The 23740-nt window shown below is 41.9% G+C and overlaps 1 protein-coding gene across 2 annotated transcripts; it reads right to left on the bottom strand.

The window, feature by feature from the left end:
- Nucleotides 1–10202: 10202 nt before the first annotated feature.
- On the bottom strand, nucleotides 10203–23040 carry trmt44 (tRNA methyltransferase 44 homolog). 2 transcript variants are annotated; one of them, XM_007551242.2, is made up of 12 exons: nucleotides 22920–23038; nucleotides 22435–22830; nucleotides 22240–22360; nucleotides 21696–21915; nucleotides 21549–21617; nucleotides 21254–21361; nucleotides 20996–21067; nucleotides 20009–20115; nucleotides 19556–19739; nucleotides 17228–17567; nucleotides 11588–11704; nucleotides 10203–10552 (listed from the first exon to the last, which is right to left on the bottom strand). In XM_007551242.2, exons 2-12 carry the CDS (start codon nucleotides 22784–22786, stop codon nucleotides 10338–10340), a joined length of 1905 nt encoding a protein of 634 aa, XP_007551304.1. In that variant the 5' UTR covers nucleotides 22787–22830; nucleotides 22920–23038; the 3' UTR covers nucleotides 10203–10337. The 2 variants fall into 2 exon arrangements, with proteins under 2 accessions (XP_007551304.1, XP_016526599.1); XM_016671113.1 differs by lacking the exon at nucleotides 10203–10552 and adding an exon at nucleotides 10574–10684 and having other exon boundaries at nucleotides 22435–23040.
- Between the last annotated feature and the right edge of the window lie 700 nt (nucleotides 23041–23740).

Raw genomic sequence — 23740 nt, forward strand, 5'->3', positions numbered from 1 at the left:
CAGATGGCATCGTGCCACGCTGCCAGCATTCCAGCTGGACTGCTGGAATGCCACGCTGAAATGCACCTGAGAGCAACAGGGTCTTCCACAATCTTTGCAGAAGCAGCCTGGTGCTGGTTCTTATCCAGCACCAGGCTGGATACACATAAAAGTGAATGGATCACTGAATTCCATGAACTGGAGGATGAGGGAATACTTTTGGTAGCATCGTGCTTATTTTTCATTACTTTAACCTCTTGTGCCTTTTGGTCATAGTAAACACTGCTAAGTCCATCTAGTGACTCATTTACTCCCCAGCTTTTTTCACTTTTCTTCATGAGGCACGACAAACAGAAACAGACCCAAACCCTTAAAAGTAGCCTTTTGCTCTATCTTTCCATCTCAAAGTGCATCAGTTATAAACATCCTCTGCTAACCATTTGAATCGGCTTTAAGAAAAAAAAAAAAAACTCCCCGAGAATAGGTTCTCTCTATGAACATCTGCTCTAGCTATTTGTCAAGACATATTTCAGGCTTGGATGCTCTCAAAGGTGCAGACCACACAGTGGTGACTCATGCTAAATAAATTGGATGAATCATGAAGGACTTAGCAGGGAAATAGTGACCCTGCACTGTGTTGGGACATCTACGTTATGTTTTCTGCTGCTGCCAAGGCATACACGCAAGAAACTTTTAAAGAATTACAGAGGCAGCATTATGTAAAATTGACTTGTTCAACTTTACATCATGTTGTAATGTTATTCCTTTATCACAATCAGACCTGGAGTGTTGCTGTAATCTCTCATGGGAACCATTCAGCTATGCAAAACGCCTGGCAGGACCGAGGCACAGCAACTCCTCCTTTTGAGATGTAACTCCTCCTCTTTTTGAGACACAGCTCCTCCTCCTTGGAGCTTCCGTCTCACAGACCACCCCTCAGATGAAACTCCCCCACTCAGCTCCTCCAGACTAGCGGCAGCAAATAGCTGCTATAAAATGGCACTACGCTGCTGGGAAATGGTGCTGCCCCTTTAAATGGTGCAAGGAGAACTTTTAAATTAATGTGTTGGGTGTACAACAAGGGTGCAAACTAAAAATATGAAGATAAGTAATGAGAAAATGTTCCCCATCATTCACAACTAACATCAGCATCATGAGAAACATGCTTCGAGGATAAGTTGCCACAGCTAAGGCAGTGTTAGTATGAAGAAATCCTCAAATGTTATTTTTCATGCGTGTCTACTGTTTCTCATATAGTCCATAAATAACAGTGTGATTTTAAAAAGGCGACACGGGGGAGGATATGATTGTATAACTTAATTATTCCCAACTGTGTAAGATATTTGAAAACATAAGATGGGGATGCTGAAGATGTTGAGCTCCTTTGTCGGCATAGCCTTTGTTTTTTTCTTTGATCTCTTTGGACTATGGGCTTATTGAAAATGGGAACAGCAGCAAGTTAGGCCATCTGAAAACAATAATGTGGTAAAAGCAGAAAAGAGGAAAGTTGTTCAAAACTCCAAAGACCCATTGTTGTGAAAGTCCTAAGATCGTTTAAATGCAAGAATAAATTAAGAAACTAAAGTAAATACAGATGAATAAACTGGTATGGCAAGACCTTTAGAGCAATAAATAATACAGTGGACTGTATGGCAAGAATAAACAGACACTATTTCCAGATAAAAGGTAAAACAATATTGTTGAAGGGTGGCTTTGCTGGTGCTGCATATCTGAGCACTGTTGGTGGTGGATTGGTCAAGATTTCCTTCACTGTCACCATGTTTTCTGTTGTGTGGTACTTACAATTCAAAATGCAGCACAAGGAAAACAAGACGACTCTGACAGAAATGGTAGTATATGGAGGAATTTTACTGCCATAATTCAAGAGCTTACATTTCTTATTTGAAAGCAAAATGTCATCTCTTTGCACTCAAAATGTCTGCTCTGATTCAAATATCCTATGTTTTCTGTCAGACTTTCCCCTTGTGAGTCGGACCCATTCATATATTTAGAAGGAGAATAAAATTGAGGAAAATAAATTAATTGCATACGAGCTTCTATTATCAGACGCTAACATAATTTACTTTCACTGTAAAAAAATAAAAAATAAAAAAAATCAAGATTCTCATTTCAGTGCTTCAGAGACGATAAACTGCTCAGACATTTCCAAGCTGAGCTCATCATTAATTCAGCAAAACTAGCTCTGATTTAATAGATTAGGAAGCTCTGAAGCACCAATTAATCAATATGCTAGCAGCACACCAGGTTCAAATATCGCATCCTGCCGTGTCCAGACTCATTCTCCCGCTCTGACAGATGTCATTACTTTTTCAGCGGGACATATTCAGTATTAACGAGTGTTATGTAACTCCAATCAGGGCCGTAAAGCAAGGCTTTGAGAAACCTCCACACCAGCCAGCAATTTCTCGTTAATCTTTAATTAGGCGTAAGGCGTAGGATTGATTCGCCCGTTCTATTTTCAGATGATGTCACCCGTTTGTTCCCCTCCGAGGGAAGAAAGACGACGTCTGAAAGCGAAGCGAGGCCCACCAAACGTCCATGTCAAAACACGACTGGCAAACCAAACGCTGGCTTTGATTGTGAACACGTGCGGTAGATTAAATACCAATCTTCAGCGAGGCCTTTTGTCATGTTAGTGATCAAATCAGCTGCTTAAATGAGAGTCACAAAGATATTTAAAGGTCATTGGAAAACTGAGAACGGCTTGAAGAACCACAGTGTTTTGGTTGACACAAATATACAAAACCACAACCCTCCATACACCGAACTTCCTTTTGTAGATTAACTTTAAGCTCAAAACTGGATTCAAATATCTTTCTCAACACTTTAAAAAAAATCTTTTATTTTTCTGTTTTTGGTTGTGTTTTTTTTTCATGGACAGTGAGGGAAAAGAAAGATCTCTGCTTTGCGTTTCACTGGCCATTAGCTCTGCAGCCTCACAGCTTGAACCTACCTGGAGAAAACGAAGTGGGAGTAGCAGGAGCATGGCTGGATGTTTGTCTTCTCCGACTCTGCGGCAGCAAAGTTTTGGAGTTGCACAACAGTCTGTTACTATTTTAAAATTAGCTGGGGACAACTGTGACCTAAATTTGCTGTCTTGTTACCCTTTTGCAAGAAGCGTACATCATTTATTCAGGGTTTATAAAGCTAATGCTATAAAAACACATTTAGGCCAGCATCCATCTAAATACCAGCCACAGTGGCAGGACTGAAAAAGTCTCTGCTTCGCTTGACTGCAGCTCTGCTCCGCATGTTCAAGCTCGTCGTGGGAGGTTTTTTTGTTGTTTCCTTCTTGTTCTGCTTCAAGGAGACGCGTGTTTTCAGTTGCGTGGCGTTTCGGTCCGGTCTGAACTAATGACAGTCAGCTGTTGTGCGTTTGGACCTGGCCTCCGCGGCGTTAAATCAGGGGCCTGTTGGCTTTTAATTGACAACACACATCTGCTCGCTGTAGCATCAGTGGCTTTCTCCTGATCGTATCAGAACAACTAAGTGTGGCTGTCAAAACACAACGGCCCTGCAGACGCAGCTGCTTTTGTGTCATCTGGGTCACGTTGGCCCGTCGCCCGTGGCAACGGCGCCGTCTCCCAGGTCTGCCTTTGTCCTTACTCCTATTCTCAGTTGGCATTAAGGCTGCTGGGCTGCTCTTATGCTGGTCAAATTAATTTCTTTTTTTTCTCCCTCATTCATTTAGCTTATGAAGGCAAGTCATGTCACCTCACGAGGACAGCAGGCTGACGGCACTTCAGCAAGCTGCAGAATAATTGGTTAAAGGTGTCATGTCACATGGGAAGGAAGTTATATTGACTAATTTCTGCTTGACACAGGCTTAAAAAAAAACCTGATGTACTTTTTACTCAGGGGAGTGAAATGAAAGACTAAAGATTCAAACAGATATTAGAGTAATCCTGGGCGAGCACGCTTTTTATTTTTATTTTTTATCATTTGTTATTTTATAAATGCAGTAGTTTGTGCAGATAACAGCAGTTATTGACCCCCTAATTGAAATAATTCAACAGCATAAAAGTAGATGCCCGTTAAAGCTCAAATATATTACTGTTGCTCAGATCAGAGAAAACATGTCTCCATGAGGACTCCTGGGGGATTTACGACATGCTGTCTGGAGTAAGTGGCTGGAAAAATCTCTCCAGATGGACGTGGAGTGGAAGACGAAACACATCTACCGTTCAGTACAGCAGAGGCTCTGTGATGCTGTGGGCCCCCCTCTGGCTGCTGCATTGACTGTCATTGAGTTCTGTACGGACTGCCTGAAAGGCGATGATTTCAAAATAAGACAGACGGTTGGTTAAGTGAAACAATTTTTAACAAGATCAGCTCACAGAATCTTGAGATTTTGAAAACAGTCCATCTTGATGTTTGTTTAGTGTTCAGTCTTATTTATTTATCTTTAATAAACATGTCACGTTTACTTTAAAAAAGTAAAGATTGTGGAAACTTGGGAAGCATTGGGTGCCACTCTTTTGAGTTTTTTTTATGTTGCATCTTGGAAATCTAAAGTTGAGTCCTTGACTAGTTTAAAAAAAATGGAAATGTCTTCTTTAAGGAATAGTTTTTTGTCATTTCCTAACCAAGATGATCGTGCAGCTGCTTTACTTAAACGTCATGATCTCTTGACAAAATGGAACCATGAAGTCACAGATTAAAAAACTAAAAGAAATCCTCAACACTTTGACTGAAAGACATAAAGAATAAATTCTAAAAATGTTTGTATAGATTTATGTAACAGAAACATGTTTCTAAAAGATAATTTCCTCATGTGCAACATTTCCAGTTTTTGCAACATGAGATCATTCTAAGCATTTCCTGCATGTCTTTTCCACCGTTGCCAACATCTGAACTGCAAATTTAGACGAACTGGGATTTAATCTTATCCGCGTAAAAACGTCGCCTCTGCCGCATCCAGCTCCTCTACATCCCAACACTTGTTACCAGGTAACCCAGAGGACTCAGCTGCTGGTGCCTCAGCATTTACATGTGTGACTCACTCATTGTTAATGGTGACTCACGCGTCGGTCAAGTGTATAATTTGCACCCTTACTAGAAAGTGTGAATTTGTGGGGGTTGTTTTGGAGTTATATAAATATCCCCTCCCCCCCAGGCGAGGTAGAACCACCGCCTTTAAAGCTGTGAATGTGTAACACCTTCTGACTGACGACGCAGTGGAAACAGAACCTGTGGTTGTGCTCCGAGGTGGTGTGAAAGCAGAACCGAGTCAAGAAGACAAATTCCACTTGTCTTAGCCAAATGTTGCCGGTTGTGACAGTGAAGCTAAACCAGCATGAAATGTTTATGTTTTTTTACCCTCCTGGTCCGAGTTCGCAGTCAAACACTTTAAGGACAGTTTCATGATTCAGACAAACTCGCAGGATGCTGCATGTGCGCGGATGCTCTGGATGTGCCCTAATTTGAACTGCGTGCGAGTCTGATTGAGCGCCGCGGCACAGCAGACGCGTGGATCACATATTTCCGGATCTGGGCTCTGAACTGGGGCCTGGCAGCTTCACCCCGTGGCATTACACGAGGCTCAATTTTTTTTTAAATTTCAAATGAAGTGCGTGGTCAATGAGAAAATGTCAAATGGAACATTTTCGAACAGACGCCCCCTCTTCCTCTTCCTCCTCCTCACGGTGGGGGAGGAGGGCAGCTCCAGCTACTCCACACAGAGGAGACCTTTATCAGTGGTGCAATGCCTTGAAATAATATCCATAGGACGTCATTTCTTTTCTTTTTTAATATATATAATTGAGTTTTCTTATCCAATATTTGTGATATTTGGTTTTAAGGGGGCGGGGGGTTCTATCTTTTTCTGCAAGTGGAGTATTTCCCGTCCATGTTTTCATAGACTACCGTTTTCAGTCCATGTTCTTCAAAGTTTATCTTAAACTCTGTCAGATTGGATGGAGAGTATTTTCTAACAACAGCTTTCAAGTCTTAGCAGAAATTCTCAGTTGAATTCAAGTCTGGACTTTGGCTACTTTAACACAGTCTAATTCATCTAAATTAATTTACTTTAGCACTGGCTGCCTGTGCAGAGTTGCTTTCCTGCTAGAAAATGAACCTCAAACAGGTTTTCCTCTGGGTCTGATCTAAACTAATTTACTCTGTGCTGAAGTAAAGCTCTCTCCCACAGCATGACAGACCGCTACCATGTTTCGCCATGTTTGGCATGAAGGTCAAAAAGCAACATTTTGATCTCCTCTTTTCTTCAAAACTGCTGTGACTTCACCGCCTGAGCTGCGAATCTCTGCAGCTCCTCCAGAGAGATCGTGAGCCTCTTGCCTGCTTTTCTAAAGCCAAGACTAAATCATACAGGCAGACTTCATTTGCAAGAAAGCAACCGTTTGACACCAGCTTCCGTTTTAGATTTTCATTGGCAAGGAAACCTGAAAACCAGATTGTGTTGGTCTCTCACGTAAAATCCCAGTTAAACTGGAATAAAATCGCGGCGTAAATGCATCTTCGGCGCTCCGTTATCGTCTCGGTTCTCCACGAGCGCAAATGTCAGCGCAACACAAACATCCCTCTAGCTAGAAAATGCAGCGATATGATAAAAGCACGGGGGGGAAGAAAGCCGGTTTTCTGAGGCAGCGTCAGTCAGCAGAAATCATGGCTGTGACAGCTGTCAGTGTCAGGGGGTCCAACACAGTTTTCTTTTCTCGGGGAAACTTCTGTTCCTGCAGAATGTCTTGAAGAGGCTGTGTTACACGGAGCCCCGCGGTGTCACAATGAATAAAGCATGGAGGCGAACGCAGGGAAAAGTTGTTGGTTTGAGCAGACAGATGCAGCCACTTCTCCCCTGACCCAGATTTCAGACACGTTGAGTAATCTGGTCTTAAAACGTTCTCTTCCTTCCTCCGTTTCATGCGCGTTTACCGTCGCTTCGTTTATTCCCGGCACTGATGGACAAGGTCCAGAAACGCTGGAGGGGAGCAGACGTAGACCTATATATGGATAAGATTTCCTACCCAAACATTGGACAAAAATAAAACATGTGAAGCAGCAGATGTGGGAGAAATATGTCCCCGGCGCTGCATCAAGCTGTTCCACTTTTTAAGGAAACCATTTGTTGACACGGTTCTCATAGTTTGACACAGAAACAGGGACACGGTTTTGCAGAGCAGAAACTTTTGGGACTTACAAATACAAATGCCTCCATGTTTACTTACTGCTCCCCAATGTTTATGATCTTTATTTATGCAGCAAACGTCACGGTTAGAAATTAAAACAAGGTTCAGAAACATTTATCCAGTGGGCAATTGTGAATCGTTTTAATTTATTTTTCTTTTTAGTCCGTAAACCACAGAGTCACACCACATTATTATTTATCATAATTAATCATTCTTTTAGAATGAATGTAGCAGGTTTTTATCGACCAGGTTGTGATTTTTATGCCTGCTTTTATTGGAAAGGGCTTTCTGACTTTTTGCCCTTTGAGAGAAATATTAACTTATTGCATTTTTTAATTTATTCTATTTACATTGATTAAAGGAACTTGGTAACACTTTATTTGAAGGGGGCTGAATAAGACCGTCATGACTCTTTCATAAACATGACATAACTCCTGTCATGAACATGAATAAGCCTTCATGAATATTTATGACTGTTGTCATAAAGCGTCATTCGGTAAATTATGACACTTTTAATACAAAGTTGACTTTATTCAAAATGTCTGTTATGACAACTTGACTTTAACCAGGAAATCATTACTGTTTAAACTTTACCTTTAATAACATAAAGTTACCTAATTTTTAAAGTGCAATCAGTAATACTTTTATAACAAATTTATATCAGTAATGACCCTTAATTGAACTTTTAATCTTCTTGAGAACAGCTGTAGCAAGTCTTCCTCACATTGTGGTAACATCTTGACCGAGTTCGAGACGCACCAGAACGATTCTTTGTTCTTTTCAAGGGTCAATAAAAAAATAACCGCAATTTTCTTTTAGTTCACACAGGAATTTTTTTTTAAAAAATAAGTCAGGTGAAATAAATCTTAAAAGGACATTTGATCAAATTCTAGCCACTGAAAAACGTGATTATAGAAACTAAGATATTTTTCCACTGTCAAAACTCTCTAGCAGCATCTAGCTAGAAGACGTTATTTGTGTTTAAAATGCCAAAGTTCCTGTGTTTTCAGTCCCTTTTTCCAGAAACTCCCCAGATTTTGACGTTTCTATTAGACCAAATTCTTCGACACTGCAGCTGTGGACGCTGGCAGATGGAAGAACTCGTAATGTGCTGGGAAACGTTTCCCTTTCTGTTGTTGTCATCGTTATTGGCACGGCGCAGCATTCTTCGGATGGGTGAGCCGCGGCTCTCATGTGGTTCGTTTACATGCGGACCAGGGAGACTCCCTGTGTGGGAATACAGAGTGGGTGGTTCTGTTTTTAATCCGGGGAGCAGAGCGGGGCGCGTTCAGAGGGAGAGCGACGTAAATCAGAGGGCTGGAGGAAAATGACCAGAGGACCTCTGCTCTTCAGCGACGTCAGAACCTTCTGCGGATTAATCTGGGGCACCGGGTCGATGATTGGCCTGGAGCAGAAGGAGTATTTGCTTCCAGAAATAATAGTTGTGACTTGATTTAAACAGGCTATTAGGAAGCAAACATGATTGTGAATGCACCAAAGAAGAGGCACTGGTTATGAAACCATGACGACATCGATTCGACTCGCAGTTAAAGTCGGGTAATTCATGTCCAAAGAGCTAAAGATCACAGAAAATGTTTCTCATCATTATTACTTCATGCATTAAATCTTTCCTAGGGTCTCTGCTTTTCCATTGCTGATAAAAAAAAAAAACAACAAACAAATCTGACTGATGAAATCACGATGGAGTTACAGCAAGTGGAAAGGTTTTCTGCCGTTATCCAGGTTTCTCTCTGTTGTTTGGACGTTCAGGAAAATGGCAGAAACAAAATGTCAACATCCGCAGTGAAGCCGGCGTATGACCCAGACGGTGACGTTACCATGACACCGCCGGCTTCAGGTTCAACCTCGACCTGCAGCTGAACAAGTCAAATGCCTTCTGGAGTTTCAGAGTCAGATGAGGAAAATGTCAAGCTATCTGGCCATAATCAAAACAGAGACGTTTGGGAGAGTCCAGGTTTTCAAGCCAAACACTAAACCGACTGTCGAGCACGGTGGAGGCTGCATGATCATGTGTGCCACTGAACAAAGTGGATGAAATAATGGAGGAGGAGGAAAAGCACCGCCTTCTGATTGGATGTTGAAGCAGCTCTAACTTATTTATCCACTTCCGGTTGTTAATAATTTATGTTGTTTGGGTTTTTTCTGCAGCAGAAAAAAAAACAAGAATCCATCATGTTATCTAGAACTGCATGAGAAAAGGAAGAATAACATTTTCAACCTTTTCTACTGATTCAGGGCCGTGATGGCCTAGTTACAGTTTAAAGCCTTAAAGTTTTGCCTCCAATTATCTAATTTCCTTATATAATTTAGGGAAATACTTTTGTAAATCCATCTGCAGTACTCCAACCTATCTAGTTTCAAGACATCTGAAAGTATTTCTGCTGCAGCAACTTTGATGAGCCTTAGTAAGATAACAAATATTTCTCTTGTTTTGGCTTGAGCTATTGAATTTTTGTAACATACAGGTTTGCTTTGAAATGCTAAACCTGTCTCAGTCTGGACCTCCGATGTTACACAGATAAAGTTGGAGCTCTTTGTGCCAGTGATATGGGTATTTTCTGTCACATAAGCAAACAGAGCGGCTCTCTGTGCGCTGCCCTGCTGCAGACACTGGGCGCGTTCGCACCGCCGCTGACATTTGAGCCGAACGCAGAAAGAGAACCGGCGGCAAGCGCCCGTCGAGAGGGGATGACACGCGGCTCACCCCTCGGCTCCTGCCAACAAATAATTCATGGCGCTAACATTTACTTTGTTCAAATGCGGCACGGCCTTTATCCGCCGCCCTGTCTGTGAACCTCAAAGTACACGTCTGAGGTGAATAAAAAGTCCAGGCGAAGCCCGGACGTGAATGCTGACGGTGCGGAGGGGGCTTTTAAAGTTTTAACGCGGATGAAAAAAGTTGGAGAAGCCGCTCCGTGTGCTGAATGATGAGAATATAAAGCTGAAGACCTTTAAGCTGCATGTTGTGTTCAAACACTCCTGAAGTTTACTTATAGAAAATTATAAATGAAATGATCCAATTAAACCAATGAAAGCTAACTTTAAGCCCCAACAGAAGCCCCTTTTTTTTATTATTTATTTTGTCATTAACTAAATAGTCTTTAACTTGAAAATCGTTCAACATTTCCAATTCGGCTAAAAGCAACAAATTTAAAGGAGACACTAGTCCTGTCAAATCTTCTTTAGCTTCTTTAGAGGCCTTGTTGAAGGTCGAAGGTCATCTGGTCCGTGGGCGAAGGTGCAGTTTTGCTCCTGCAGGGGGCAGCCCTGAGGGTGGTGGGCATGAAACCAGCAGAGACGAGTTTTTAGGGCACCGGGTACGGCGGGCCTCCTCCGGCTTTCCGTCCCGTCCCTCCAGTCTCTGATGCGGACCGTTCCTCCTTCCACTGAAAAAAAAAAAAAAAAGGGATGAGACGGGCAGATTTACGACCTTTCAAAATAAAATATGACTCCAGAACGTTCCTAAAACAGCAGACGAGTTCTCCCAGACGCCCGGGAGGAAACAGCTGGTGTGTTTTCTGCATCCTGAAGACAGTAAGAGGTCAGGCTCAACATTCACAGCTGAACCGTCGTTACATGAGGCGAAGAGGAGACAAGACGGGAAAATATTCTAACTCAGATTACAGGAGTTTGAAATATGCAAAAAGATGAGGAATAACACTACAGCATATTTTGTTTTTGTTAGGCACAATGGACATGTTCTTGTCTTAATTTTGTTTGCACAAGTTTAGCTGTTTCTAAACTGTTTAAAACTCTGTGTATCAACAAATTGGACTTCACGCCTTTTCAATACCTATTACAGGAAAAGCAATGCACTGAGCTGTAGAGGAGCTTAAATACAACTTAAACAGAATGCTTTATGGTGCGTTCACACCAAGCAAGGCGCCTTTGGTTTGCATTCAAAGTCTATGTGGAGCGTCGGATGCACTCGACTTGTCAAACGCTCCAAACGGTTCAAATCGCGCCACGCTATACACTCGAAACGCGCCGCAATAGACTTTGAATGTGAACCAGATGTGCCCGACACTCGAAACGCGTTTGCTGTGAACGCAAAATAAGAGAAATTAACCAAAATATTTTGCACCCTCCCTCCTTAAAGGGCTGGAGTGCCATCAACAATAACAGAACCGTTATTAAAACCCCCCAATGCATGTAGTTAATAATCATTTCAAATTTGGAGTCGTTTCTCTGCCGTTACCACAACGAGTAGCACTGACCCTCCTCCTGGCTCTGATTGGTTGTTTTTGGTCGGGAGCTGTGCATTTGTTTTTTTCGGCAATAATAGTTCAGGGAGGAGGTGGAGGATCTTTTCACAAATCAGTGACAGTTTTAACAAATATGAAAAAAATATATATAAATTCTTTACAAAAGGTACATCCAGCAGCTTTAACATCAACAGGAGGTTTTCGCCCTAAAATTACCTTTGAAGACTTGGTGGTTGTTCTTGAGCAGCGTCTGGAGGCCTCCACACTCGTTCTTCAGGAGCTGCAGCGTCTCCTGCTGCAGCAGCGCAGCCACCTCCCTCACAGAGAGGCAACCTGAGGAGGACCGAGGAGGAACAGGGAGAGGCTGAAAGATTTTGGGAGACAAAGGAGCAAAATGATGTCCGTCGACGTGACATTCGGAAAAGCGTTTGCGGCTTCCTTCGGGGCGCATAGGGGAATGTGATATTAAAAAGCCGAGGACGCAGCTGAGCGAGTCGATGTCCCCTGCTGCTCCGAGAGAATCGGAGCTTCTGTTGGAAATCCTCTCAGCGAAAAGGTGTGATCAATGGTTTATGTGGAGAGGAAACAAAAACGGCTGGGGTTTTTTTTAAACACTGTCAGGCATATGAAGCCTATTTAGTAACGTATATCACAGAGACTAGCATGAATTTCATCTCCGCTTCTCCAAAAAGGAGTTTACAACTCAGACGTGAACCTCAACGACGGCACAGGAAACAAAGAGGAAACGCAGCGCTGAAAACTCAGAGTTCATCAGATTATGAGGAGATGAGCGCTTCATTTTTAGGCTCTGTATCAGGAGCAGTTTTTTTTATTATTATTATTATTTTGTATTTTTGGCGTTGCCCTTTTCTCCACCCCTGAGAGAATTCAATCAGAGCTGACCTTTGGTTTCAACAAATGAAAATCCCTCTCGTCTTCTCTCTGGCATATAGGAGAGGCACACGCCACTTGATTCTGTAACTATGGTTGGCCTTAATCTGGAGACAAGTTAATCAGCTCTTTTTGTTTTTTGTTTAACCAAAATCCACAACAGTGGCTCAAACAAAACCAAAAAAAAAAAAAAAGATTACCAGACATCAGAATTCGACAATAAATCTACAACTTAAATCTTCAGGAGGAAGGATTTGAAAATGATTTGCCACCAAAGACAAAAACGCACCGTCATTACGACGCGTCGTAAACACGGTCGGTCAGACAATCCCTGAGACGTGAAACGAGGTCAGCTCAGCAGAACACAGAGCGTGAAACTCTGCAGACTGTCTTCCTGCAGACGCCACAGAGCAGCTCCAGGTTTAATATAATATCAATACGCTGCTTAGAGCTGGCCTTTACTGGCTGTGGCCCTAATGGGGATTAATGGGAGGAGGCCAGTATTGACACACTGGATTCTGCTTGGACTACGAACAGGTGCAGACGATTATTAATGACTCGCTTGGAGTTGCTTAAGGTTCAGCGTCCCTCGGGTAAAAGCTGGCCGAGATGCGTTAGCACGCACACCGATGACCAGTTTGTTTTGCTGCTCAGGCCAATCAGGCGTCATGCTGAGTGTTAAAAAATGGCTCTGGTAAGTTATGCACTCAGCTTTAATGTCTTCAGTCAAACTGATTAACATGACTCCAAGAGACTTATTGAAAAGATCAAATAAGAAAATGGATGTTTATCCAAAACCCTTCTGAGACAAATTTTTAAAAAGTTCAGATACTGCAATTTTGGAGACCTGAACAGGACAGGAATGACCCAAAACTGCCAACATGGCCGTCATAAATCTCACCAACAATTACGGTTACGGTGAAAAACAATCAGCCATCGAGACTCAAAGCTGGCACAAGAAGGTTCTCTTATTTCTAGCAATCAGACTGTGTTCAAAACTTACTCATTAATAGAGCTTATAGGAGGGACGAAATAAATCTTTATAAAATATGTTCATCTCAAGCCAAGAAGCAAAACTCATTAAGACTCATTAAACACACACTGGGATTCATCTCAAGAATTTCCCTCTGGTAGCATTGATCATTATGGCATAAAGCTAATCGAAAACCAAAATCTGTCTTTAAGAAAACTAAAACATTTCATAGTTCCAAAAAAATAACATTTTTAATAGACCGGTGGTGTTAAGGTCCAAAGTCCTCTTTTCAGATGATCCTTACTTTGCATTTGGTTGGGATATGAAGATCCTGAAGTCTGGTGGAAAAGAGTGAAGAACAGCAGGATCCAAACTGCCTAGAAAATCATGTTCTAGAATAACTTAGCGACAGAGTATAAAGGTAATCTGCCTTTCAATCAATAACAATCAGCATAACTTTCTCCTTTCTGCCTCCTTTACTGCTTTCACATGAAACTGTTTGAATAACCAGTCATGTATAAGGCATGTTATAGATATCAGATGTAATCCCTTTCAGTTATGTCTCATAGAGCAACAACATGTTTTTCTTTAGTAGAGAAACCTGCATCCAGTTGGCTTTTTTTTTGTGCTCCGAGACATTTTTCTGCCTGAAAAATTACAGATAAAGACAAAATAGACACCAGCTAATCCAGCACAGTCCACTGGAATTGTGTGAACAACTTAGTCCATTAGAACATAATCACTTTTGAGGAAAACAGCTGAAAATCACGGTTTGATTTGTCTGATTTGATCGGCTTTGTTGTCGTTTCTTCTGCAATGGGCTCAATTCTCTGGTTCTGATTGCAATCAGAGACGCGATGCAGGCGAGGACGCTTGATTGCTGCATTTGCAAATCGGAGCCATCTTGTCTTCCTGGGAGCCAAAGACATCACACTCCTCACACTTGATTCACAGGTCAATCAGGTAGCATTCTCTTCAAGAATGCCAATGAGTGTACCGATGCGGCAGGAGCTAAAAGCCCCACATGCTGACGGTTTCCAAACTGCATTCCCACATGCTTGAACCAAGTTCTTGATGCCTGCTTAAAAAGACGTTTCCGGCTCGGACGTTCAGAAAGATTGCTTCTAATTTCTGTTTCCAAACCAGCTCTAAACGCCGGTACTGTTAGAGAAGCACAAACAAAAGCAGCAAACGTTAAAAAAGTCTTTCCGTCTTTTGTTTTCTCTTCATACAAAGAGCAAGAAGAGAAAACAAATGATCCAAGGTGTTCACTAGTTAAACACCCACACATGGAAGCAGGTTTTGCGAGCACAACAACAGTGTTTATTAATTTATTTACTGTACCTATGAAATCCTTCCAGAACAGCCTGTTGGACGTTCACCCCTCGTTCTCAGCGTGATTACATAACAGCGTGAGCCGGGTCGGCGCTGCAGCACGCATGAATTAATCATTCGGTCCAGACTTACACCAACCACCTTCACTAATTAGCAGGAGGGTTTATTTAAGGTTAACTTACAGGTGATCTATTTTACTCTATATGCCAAACACCTCTAGGCTGACTGGCTTTAAGTGACGAGTACAAAATGGGAACAATAAGGAAAACTGGTTTTCACCCCTTAATGTGTCCAGTTTACGACTTTTTGTTTTTGCTGCCAATCAGATGCTGAATTAATTAGAGACTATTATTTTAAATGTTGCGCCTACAGTTGGGGTAAATTTGGGAATGATGCTAATTACATTCTCTGGGCAATTACGGAATAAAACAAACTTTTCAATCTCGCCATGATGATTATTTTAGGATGCTGTCATTGCTCTAACAAGACTTTGAAATTGAGTCAAAATGCTTTTGAACACCCATTGAGTTTTTCATCATTAAGGCTGTTTTTTTCTATACGAGATCAATGTTAGCGATGTTTAAACCACATGGTTTAAAATACAGATAAAAGCTGAAATATCCCTTTACTTTACTGTCCTGGAAGGCTTTTTTCCTCCTCTTAGGATTTTAAAAAAATATTTAATTATGAAATAAGCAACATTTGTGGTATTCACACACCACATTGGCTGCATTTACAAGTACGAAGCTAAATAGCGTCTTCAGTCCACAGGAAAACTCCACAATTATGATCCAATTCTTCTTTGTAACAACCTTTGTGGGATCAGATGATGAAATAAACATTTTTTTCAAGACAAGTCCAAATGTATATTGAATTGATTTAGGATTCCTACACATTTTCCAGGCTAATTTCCACTCTTCTCCAGCACAAGCAAGTTTGAGACGAAAAGCAACCTGGCAGTAGTCGGATCATTTTTTCTTCAATTCTGGATTTTTATCATACAAGTAATAGGGGAAGAAATACAAATAATCCTCCAAACTCTGCTTAAGTTCTTTTTTCCACATGTACCCAGACATGAGAAATATTCAAATCAAATCCTAAATGCTCCCCAGTGCGTAGGAAGCATGAATTTATGCATCGGTATACACACACCACCCAACCACTGGCGCAGTAATGCAGCATTGTTACACAGTGCAGTTTGTTCCTGCTGATTTAGAAGTTACATACCAGTGTTTTTATTATATTTATTTTTTTTACATACCCTGATACTAGAAAACCTACATCAAAATTAATTGGAAGCAAACGATCACTTAAAACACCAGAAACGACGCCATGGAAGTATTAAAAAAAATGCACATATTTGTTTGAGGACGCGTGGGAACAAAAGGAAACCAAACCCCGAAGGCCTTCGGCCAACACTCACTAAAGCCTGGTTCATCCTGAATTTACTCTTTGTTCTTACGCAGCAGATAACCGCAGGAAAGCCTCCGCACAAAACGCGCCCTCATGCATAAATCATCGACGCTGGTGCATTATTCATCCAGTCACAGTCTCCCTTTTTAATCCCCTCTCCATCTTATGTTCAGCACCATTAATTTCCACACTTACAAACTAGCTGAGAATTTGCTGCTTAAATCGTACCAGTCTCGGTAAAAGAGAGGAGGGGTGGGGTGTCTACAAAGGTGCTGTGTGGGTGGCGTGTGAGCTAAACTTTCTGCGCTCCGCTCTCTGAAGCGTGCAGCGCAGGAAGGGGCGGGCGGAGGCCGAGATAAAGAGTTCAAAGCAGCGGAGCCCCCTCCCCTCCTGGACGGGATGGGGTGGTAACAAGCGAAAAGAGGAGACTCCCACGAAGCCGCCAGAGGCATTATTTAAGGTAGCGACATGAGGGATGCGGCGCTGTTTTTAGCGTTTTAATAGATACACGCAGCAGCGGAGGCGCGGTGATGAAAAACAGATGTTAAAACCTTCTCTGGCACTATAAAAACGAGTCTGCTTAAACACAACATGACATTCGGCGTCACTTTCAGACTGGAACGCATCGCTTGGTTAAATTAGGAGTATTAAACCGACCAATCAGGAACCTTGTTGCATTTAACTTGCGTATCCCGCGGCCAGCTCTTTTTATTGACGGTCTTTAAAGGTTTTACTTGAGAATTTGGCCGCACTTTTTATGGAAAAAAGGTGATTTAATTTCACTCAAACACCAAAACTTAAAACTTGTTTCACTCACGACACAAAATGAAAACAAATATGTGTTTTGGTTTGTTTGTTTGTTTTAAGCAGAGGGAAAACTCGGGTTTAGCAAGAAGCATCTAACATTGTTTCGTTATTTCAAGCAGAAAAACGTTTGAGGGTTTTCTCGTACAGCGAGTCTCAACGAGACTAAGATCTGGGATTCGAGGCAGCCATTTTGGGATTTCCCTTTTTTTATATCGCAGGCAGGCGTTGGTGAGTCTAAATGTATGTTTGGGGGTCATTGTTTTGTTGTAAGGTCCACTTCTGTTTGAGCTTTATTTGTTTTTGCACAATGACAAAAGAAATTGAGTAAAGTTTCTTCCCCTGTCAATTTTAAACGGCGCCAGCTGTTTGAGCGACATTTGCCGTATTGCTACTTAGGGTTACATCATCCAGTGGTTGTCACTGTTGTCTTTGCTTACCTCCTTTGTTCCAGTCGCCGCTGGACGTTCCCTCCGACATTCCCAGCAGAGCCTCTGCAACCTTCAGGACGACTCCGTCCACAACGTCCCGCGGTAGCGCCGCGCAGTTTCGAACCGTTTCCCTTCCGTTTCTGGGCCGGAAGCCGTCTCCCCACGCGCACCCCGAGGTGTCGTCGCACTCAGCGCTACCATGGCAACAATCCCTGCTTTTCCTGACGCCTGACCTTTGAACTGCTGCTCCTGTGGAAGTCTGGCGGCTCTGGATGTAACTCGCCCTGCTTTGGTCGATTTCGGCCTCGTCGGACTGCTTGTAGGTCCTCGACTTTCCCACCAGACACACCTGCAGGAAAGGAGCTGGACGTCAGCGCTGATTATAGGTGGAGAAGAGTATGATAGAGTCATGGCTAAAACAATAAATAAATAAAACTAATGTTTTAAATAGTGTTACAACAACTTTTGGAAGGGAAGCTGGGGAATAAAATTTGTAGCTTTTCTGACAAAAAAAAAAAAAAACAAGAGAAATGCAAAAGGCTCACAATACAGGTTCAAACATCAACATTAAAATTTTATAACAGTGAAAATTACAACGGATCTAAACCATCTGGTTTAAATTACGGGCTTTTAATACCTCCTTATGGATAAAGCTTTTAGAGCGCTTCTGGCTGATGACGGACCTCCTGTGAAGAACCCTGGTGCGTTCATGTGTCATTACTGCATGTATAAATAAATAAATTTGCATTTCTCACTGCCATCACAGCCATGCAGCTCAAACCACGATTGTCTGATTCCTCTCGACGAAAACTGAAAGGTCGTTCTGTTCCTTTAGACAAATAGAAACTTTGATAAATTTATTTGAGGGCGTATTAAACTCTTATATTCAACATTTAAAAATAAGCCTCATGTGTCCTTGCGGATGTTTTGTGTCAGTTGTACTAGCAAAGCCCCGGCAGGTCTGTGTTATTTCTAATAAATGTGATCCTTGAATGATGCTGAACAACATGCTAAAATTTGCTTCTGGATATCCTGAAGCTGGGGGAAAAAATTATTTTAGTGCTTTTTTGGCATCTCAACGTCTCTAAAGATGTATAATAATACTGACAAATAAAGGTTAGAGCATCGTAAACCAAATCCTGAGTTTTCATTTGTACATATACTTAAAAATAGTTTGATTTCCATGCTTTACTTGGTACTTATGACTCAGTTTCAGGACAACAGACGCAATTTAACTTGAGTTTGAAGTCATCCAGAAATCAACGGGTAGTAAAATGTCTCTTCAATATCTGAATGATTCAACCATCAAGTCAAAAAGCACTTATGTGCCGATTTAATTTTGCCAAATCAATATTATAAAGCGAATTGTTATCAATTTGTAAAAACTACAGCATTTATGACATGTTAATAGTCCTTTGGTTATTTATAAAATGGAAAAGGGAGAAACATTTTCATTCTTGTCCAGACCAGGAAAACAATTAAAGCAACTTTCAGACTTCTCAAGAAGAACGTGAAAGTTTTGAATCTTTTCTTCGTTTCCGTATATTTTGTTTGTAAAAAGTCAAACAGGAACAGCAGAGACTCTGTGACTTGAACAAACCAATTCCTGGTGCAGTTCTCTCACAGCAGCTGGAAGGAAATTAGAAGAACATGGCACTGCTTTAATGTCAACCCACATTTTTCTCATTACTCTCTTTCTTTCCCGTCATCACAATGTTCTCACCACTCAAACCGAGTTGGTATGAAAGGAAGTCAGAGTCCTTAGATGCGACTAAATGTACGACGGAAAGGCAGAGTTTTAATGGCATGCGAGACGTTACAGCCAATCAAAACTTTACCCAATCAGACCTTTGGTATTACGACGACTTGTCCAGATATTGTGCAGGTTTATAAGCTGTGATTCTTGGAGGTTTATGTTTTACCTCCAAATGTGGGGCAGCTTTAGACAAACTGTGATTTTATTGTAAACTTATGAAGATCTGCATGCTCTCTCGTGTTTCCTATTTTGAAGAGTGAGTAAGAGAAATGGGCGTCCATTGAATGTCCTGTTTACACCTTGGGAAACAGGAACTCTTTGATTAAAAGTTCTGAACTGTAGGAATTGTTAGATTCCCCAAAAATAATTTTGGCACCAGTGAAAAATGAATCATTAAGGTGTTTAACGGCCGGATTTTGCTCCATTTTTCAGTTTGGAAAATGAGCTGCAACTCTGTAAATGCTTCTCGCCAGGACCGCATCTGAAGCTTTGCGCCCTTTGCTGACGTTTGCATCGCCAACTTCCTGAACCCGAGGACAATCATGAAACTACGAGGCAGCTTCCAGTCTCGTCACACCTACACGTTTGGTGGAAGGTATTCTCAGGCAGTCTTCCTCGGTGTCGAAGCCGCAGACTTGGCTGACCTCTGCGATGAAGTCGATGTACTCTTTGTACTGAGACTTCCTACACTGGCGCCTCTGGTACTTCCCATAGAAGTCGAAGAAACAGCAGGGGAGGACAAAGAAACGGCAGGAGTAAGACGACCTGCAGTTTGAAAGAGAAAACGTTTTCATAAAACATCTACACGAATTTTCAGAGAAACGAAAAGCCCTCGTCTTGCTCAGAAGGTGGAAAAAGTGATGCTGCGTTTAGAGGCGACTCAAAACGAGGCTCGACAGAGCCACCAAGTGGCCGCTTCGACACAAGACACCCGTATCAACACCCTCACACGTCGCCGTCTGTCCATAATGTTATTCGGACAGGGAGAGATCAGCTGGCACTTCTGAGTGTGATTGTGTTTGCTGATGACTCGCCTGGCCGCGATGACGGGGATCCACGGCGTGAGCTCGTCCGAATGGTTCCCAATCAGCCAGTCCGTACCCGGGAATAAGAAGCTCTCGCTGGGAGTAATTGCCTTTTCCTAAAATAGCAAAACCAGCGGGGGAAGTTGCAAATTGGTATGATTTCATTCAGAATAACTTAGTGGAAGCCATCCAAAAAGAAACTTTTTTCCCCCCACCCTCTTAATTAAGCTCATTAAATCTCTCTTCGTGTGGATTCTGCCAATTTTCTCTCGGATGGATCAGACAGTTCAGGCTATTTCCCCATCAACATTTCCAAGAGCACACCGCCTCATCAATCATTTAAATAATGTAAGCGGGAGGATGGAAGAGTGTTGTTTTTTTGTTGTGTTTTTTTGCGGCAGGTCTTTCTGAAAATGTTTTCATGTTTATATGAATTTGAAATCAGCAACATGCCGGATTCAAGAAAATCTGTGCAGTCACAGAGACGGCACATGAAAACTTTAGGACAACATTTGAATAATAACTAACAGCTGGTTTAATTTTTGATTTTGATTTTTTTTACCATTTTTAATATCTGCAGACTTAGATGTACAGCAATTGTGGCTGTTTACTGGACTGCTGCAATAATGATGAAAACAACATGTTAACTTTAATTCCATTTCAAAATTTCAAGCAGTTTATACTCAAATTTTCTCCTTGTTTACACAATTTGTAAAGATGGATGAATATAAAAACTATTTCAAAAACAAGTTGATATTCCTTTAGAAACAACAATACCAATGTTTCAACTCAGAAATTCATATTTGGTGGAAAAACCAGGAGGTTTTCGATGGGGCTCTGTGCAGTGGGCTCTTAATTTCCCGAGCTATATGCATTTTTTATTTTTTTTGCTCTGGGTCGATGTCATCTCGTTTTCCACCCCACGCCCCCGAGACGACGCCACAAAGTGAAAAACCTGAACATGAATGCTGCTTTCTTCAGGCTCGTCTTTCTCACCTCCAGCTCAGTCCGAGGTCCGTACATGTCCCAGATCCTCCTCCTGCGGACGTCGATGCCCCTCCCCGGGTGCTGCAACATGAGGTGTCACTTTACGATCACACTCTCGCTGTTACAAGACACTTTATTTACAGCTGTCACTGTTTGTTGTGTAGCATCAGGCGACGGGATTAAATGAAAACGTCCATAGAAATCTACTGAGAAGACGTTTCTGTGTTATTTTAGTCGCCGATTTAAAAGAAGCAATTCCTAACTCACCCCTTCGTTGGTCAGTATGTGAACCAGGAGTCCGTTTCCACAGCCGAGGTCCACAAAGGACTGTGGGTCAGTCAGACTTTTCGCCGCTCGCTCCTCGGCCCACAGCACCTGCAGTCAGAGTTGCGTTGGTTCGATATCAGGAGAACTTAAGCAGTCTTGAACTTTGGATACGGAACAAAGCGCTGCCTCTGCTAATCCTTCTTATTTAATCAAAGACTAAAACATCCTCATTTAACCTGCGCAATCCCGACTGTTTTAGCTTTAAAGCAGCGATAAAGAGCAGCTCCGAACCCACCAGGAGATAAGTAGCGATGGCGACATCCTCATACACGAACTTCTCAGGGTCTGTGACCTCAGGCCAAACCTAAAAGCAGAAAGCGCATGAGAACCCTCGGTGGATGAAAAGCTCAGACGGGACCGGAGCCTCGGCCCCCCTCCCCACCTTGACCATGCTCTTGTACTTCTCCTTCAGGCGCTGGTACGTGAGGCTGTACTTCTCCACCGGCAGCAGAGACAGCGTGCTCTTGAACTCGCTGCTCTTGCACTCCGCGGCCCAGCGCACCAGTTTAGGCAGCAGATCTGAGGACAGCCAGGGCAGCTTGGGATATGCCACGCCGTCAGAGAACCAGCCGTCCGACGTCAACACGTGCAGCTCCAACGCCCTGCAGGTAAACGAGCAGATACAGCTGAAATGAGACGCTAACATACAAAAAAATAGACACTTTTTTTTTCTCACTGTCTGGAGTTAAATCGGAACAAATCTTTCTTGCTTTTGGTCTGTTAGAATCACCAAAATTATTTCTATTTTCTAATCAAAATAAGAGATACGAAGAGAAAGAATACGTCAGAGATTTATCTTCAACAGGGAAAATTAAAAATACACCTTAAAAGAGAGTGGTCCTTAAAAAACTGTGTATATGATAGATGCTTATGGTTCCTAAAACCTGTTGTTGTTGTTTTCTCATATTATTCAGATTTGAACTCACCATTGCTCACAGCCCTTACTGCAGAGCCTGAGCTGATAAATGTTGCACTTCTTTAAGGACACCCTCCCTGCTGCCGAGTCCTCCTCAAAAGGAAGAAAGGTGACATGTTGTCTGTCAGAGTCTGCAGGAAACAGGTCAGATCAGAACACCACAGGTGACACGAAACTACAACTCCAGTTCAAACTGAGCTCTTACCTTTTAACACAACTTCTTTCTGCTGCTTTGCACCGTAACAGTTGACTTTGGGAATGAAGGTCCTGACCGTGGAGGACCAGGGTTTGTCCTTCTGGTGGGTGTGTGCAGGTGAGTCTCCGCTGCAGAGGAACTGAAACACATCCTGGAGCAGTTCTTCTTCTTCATCATCATTATTATCCAGCAGCTTCCTCAGGTCGTCTGAGTCCACATCTCTGCTCTCCGTCTCCGTAGCTCCGCAAAGACGCTTATTGACAACATGAGGCTTCTTCACCCACACCTCCACCGCTGACCAGAAGCCTTCAGGAAGACTTTTACACCCGGATGGAAACTCAGCCTCTGAAATTTTGGGCATTTTCTGCTGCAGTCCACTGCGACTCACATGTTAAGAGCAACAGACTGAAGCAGCGAGAGTCGTCAGCTGCCCTGTTTCAGATAATTAATTTAAAAATAAAAAATAAAAAAACGATTGTGGATTATAATCTTACCAAAGGAAGCTCTGTTGTATTTAATTAATCCATTCTGTTTGTTAAAAAAAAAGCAACATTTCTGTCTTTCTGTGCCGAGCTCAGGTTGAGTTGTCGCTTTATGATGACGCGACAAAATGCATTGTCTCTTAAAGCCACTAGAGGGCGCCATTTATCTCAGTGAGAATGCACATGGCAGACAGCTAATTATAATAAGAATGATAAATTTGATTTATAATGCCTATATTTATATAATATATTTGGTAACACCTTATTTGAAGGGCTGTGCATAAGACTGACATGACACTGTCATAAACATGACATAACACCTGTCATGAACATAAAGAAGTCTTTATGAATGTTTATGACAGATGTCATGAAGTGTAATTCGGTAAATAATGACACTTTTAATGCAAAGTTGCTCTAAAAGTTGCATTAAAAGTCCATTAAAAGTGCCAACTTTGCATGATTTTGTAAATTATGATAATTTAATGCAAAGTCGGACTTTTTAATGGACTTTCAATGCAACTTTTAGAACAACTTTGCATTAAAAATGTTATTATTTACCGAATGACACTTCATGACAACTGTCATAAACATTCATAAAGACTTCTTTATGTTCATGACAGATGTTATGTCATGTTTTTGACAGTGTCATGTCAGTCTTATGCACACCCCTTCAAATAAAGTGTTACCATACATTTTATACATATATTCCCAATTTGCTTTTCCTTTTCTACACAAGGGAAAGTGAAACGAAAAGCAAGAAATTACTCAAGTAACATAAACGTAATGTAAAAGAAAGTACTGTGCGGTAAGTTTGTAGTTTCCTAAAAGTGTTT

This window comes from Poecilia formosa, unplaced genomic scaffold (assembly GCF_000485575.1).
Source record: "Poecilia formosa unplaced genomic scaffold, Poecilia_formosa-5.1.2 Scaffold41, whole genome shotgun sequence".
Taxonomy (NCBI): Eukaryota; Metazoa; Chordata; class Actinopteri; order Cyprinodontiformes; family Poeciliidae; genus Poecilia; species Poecilia formosa.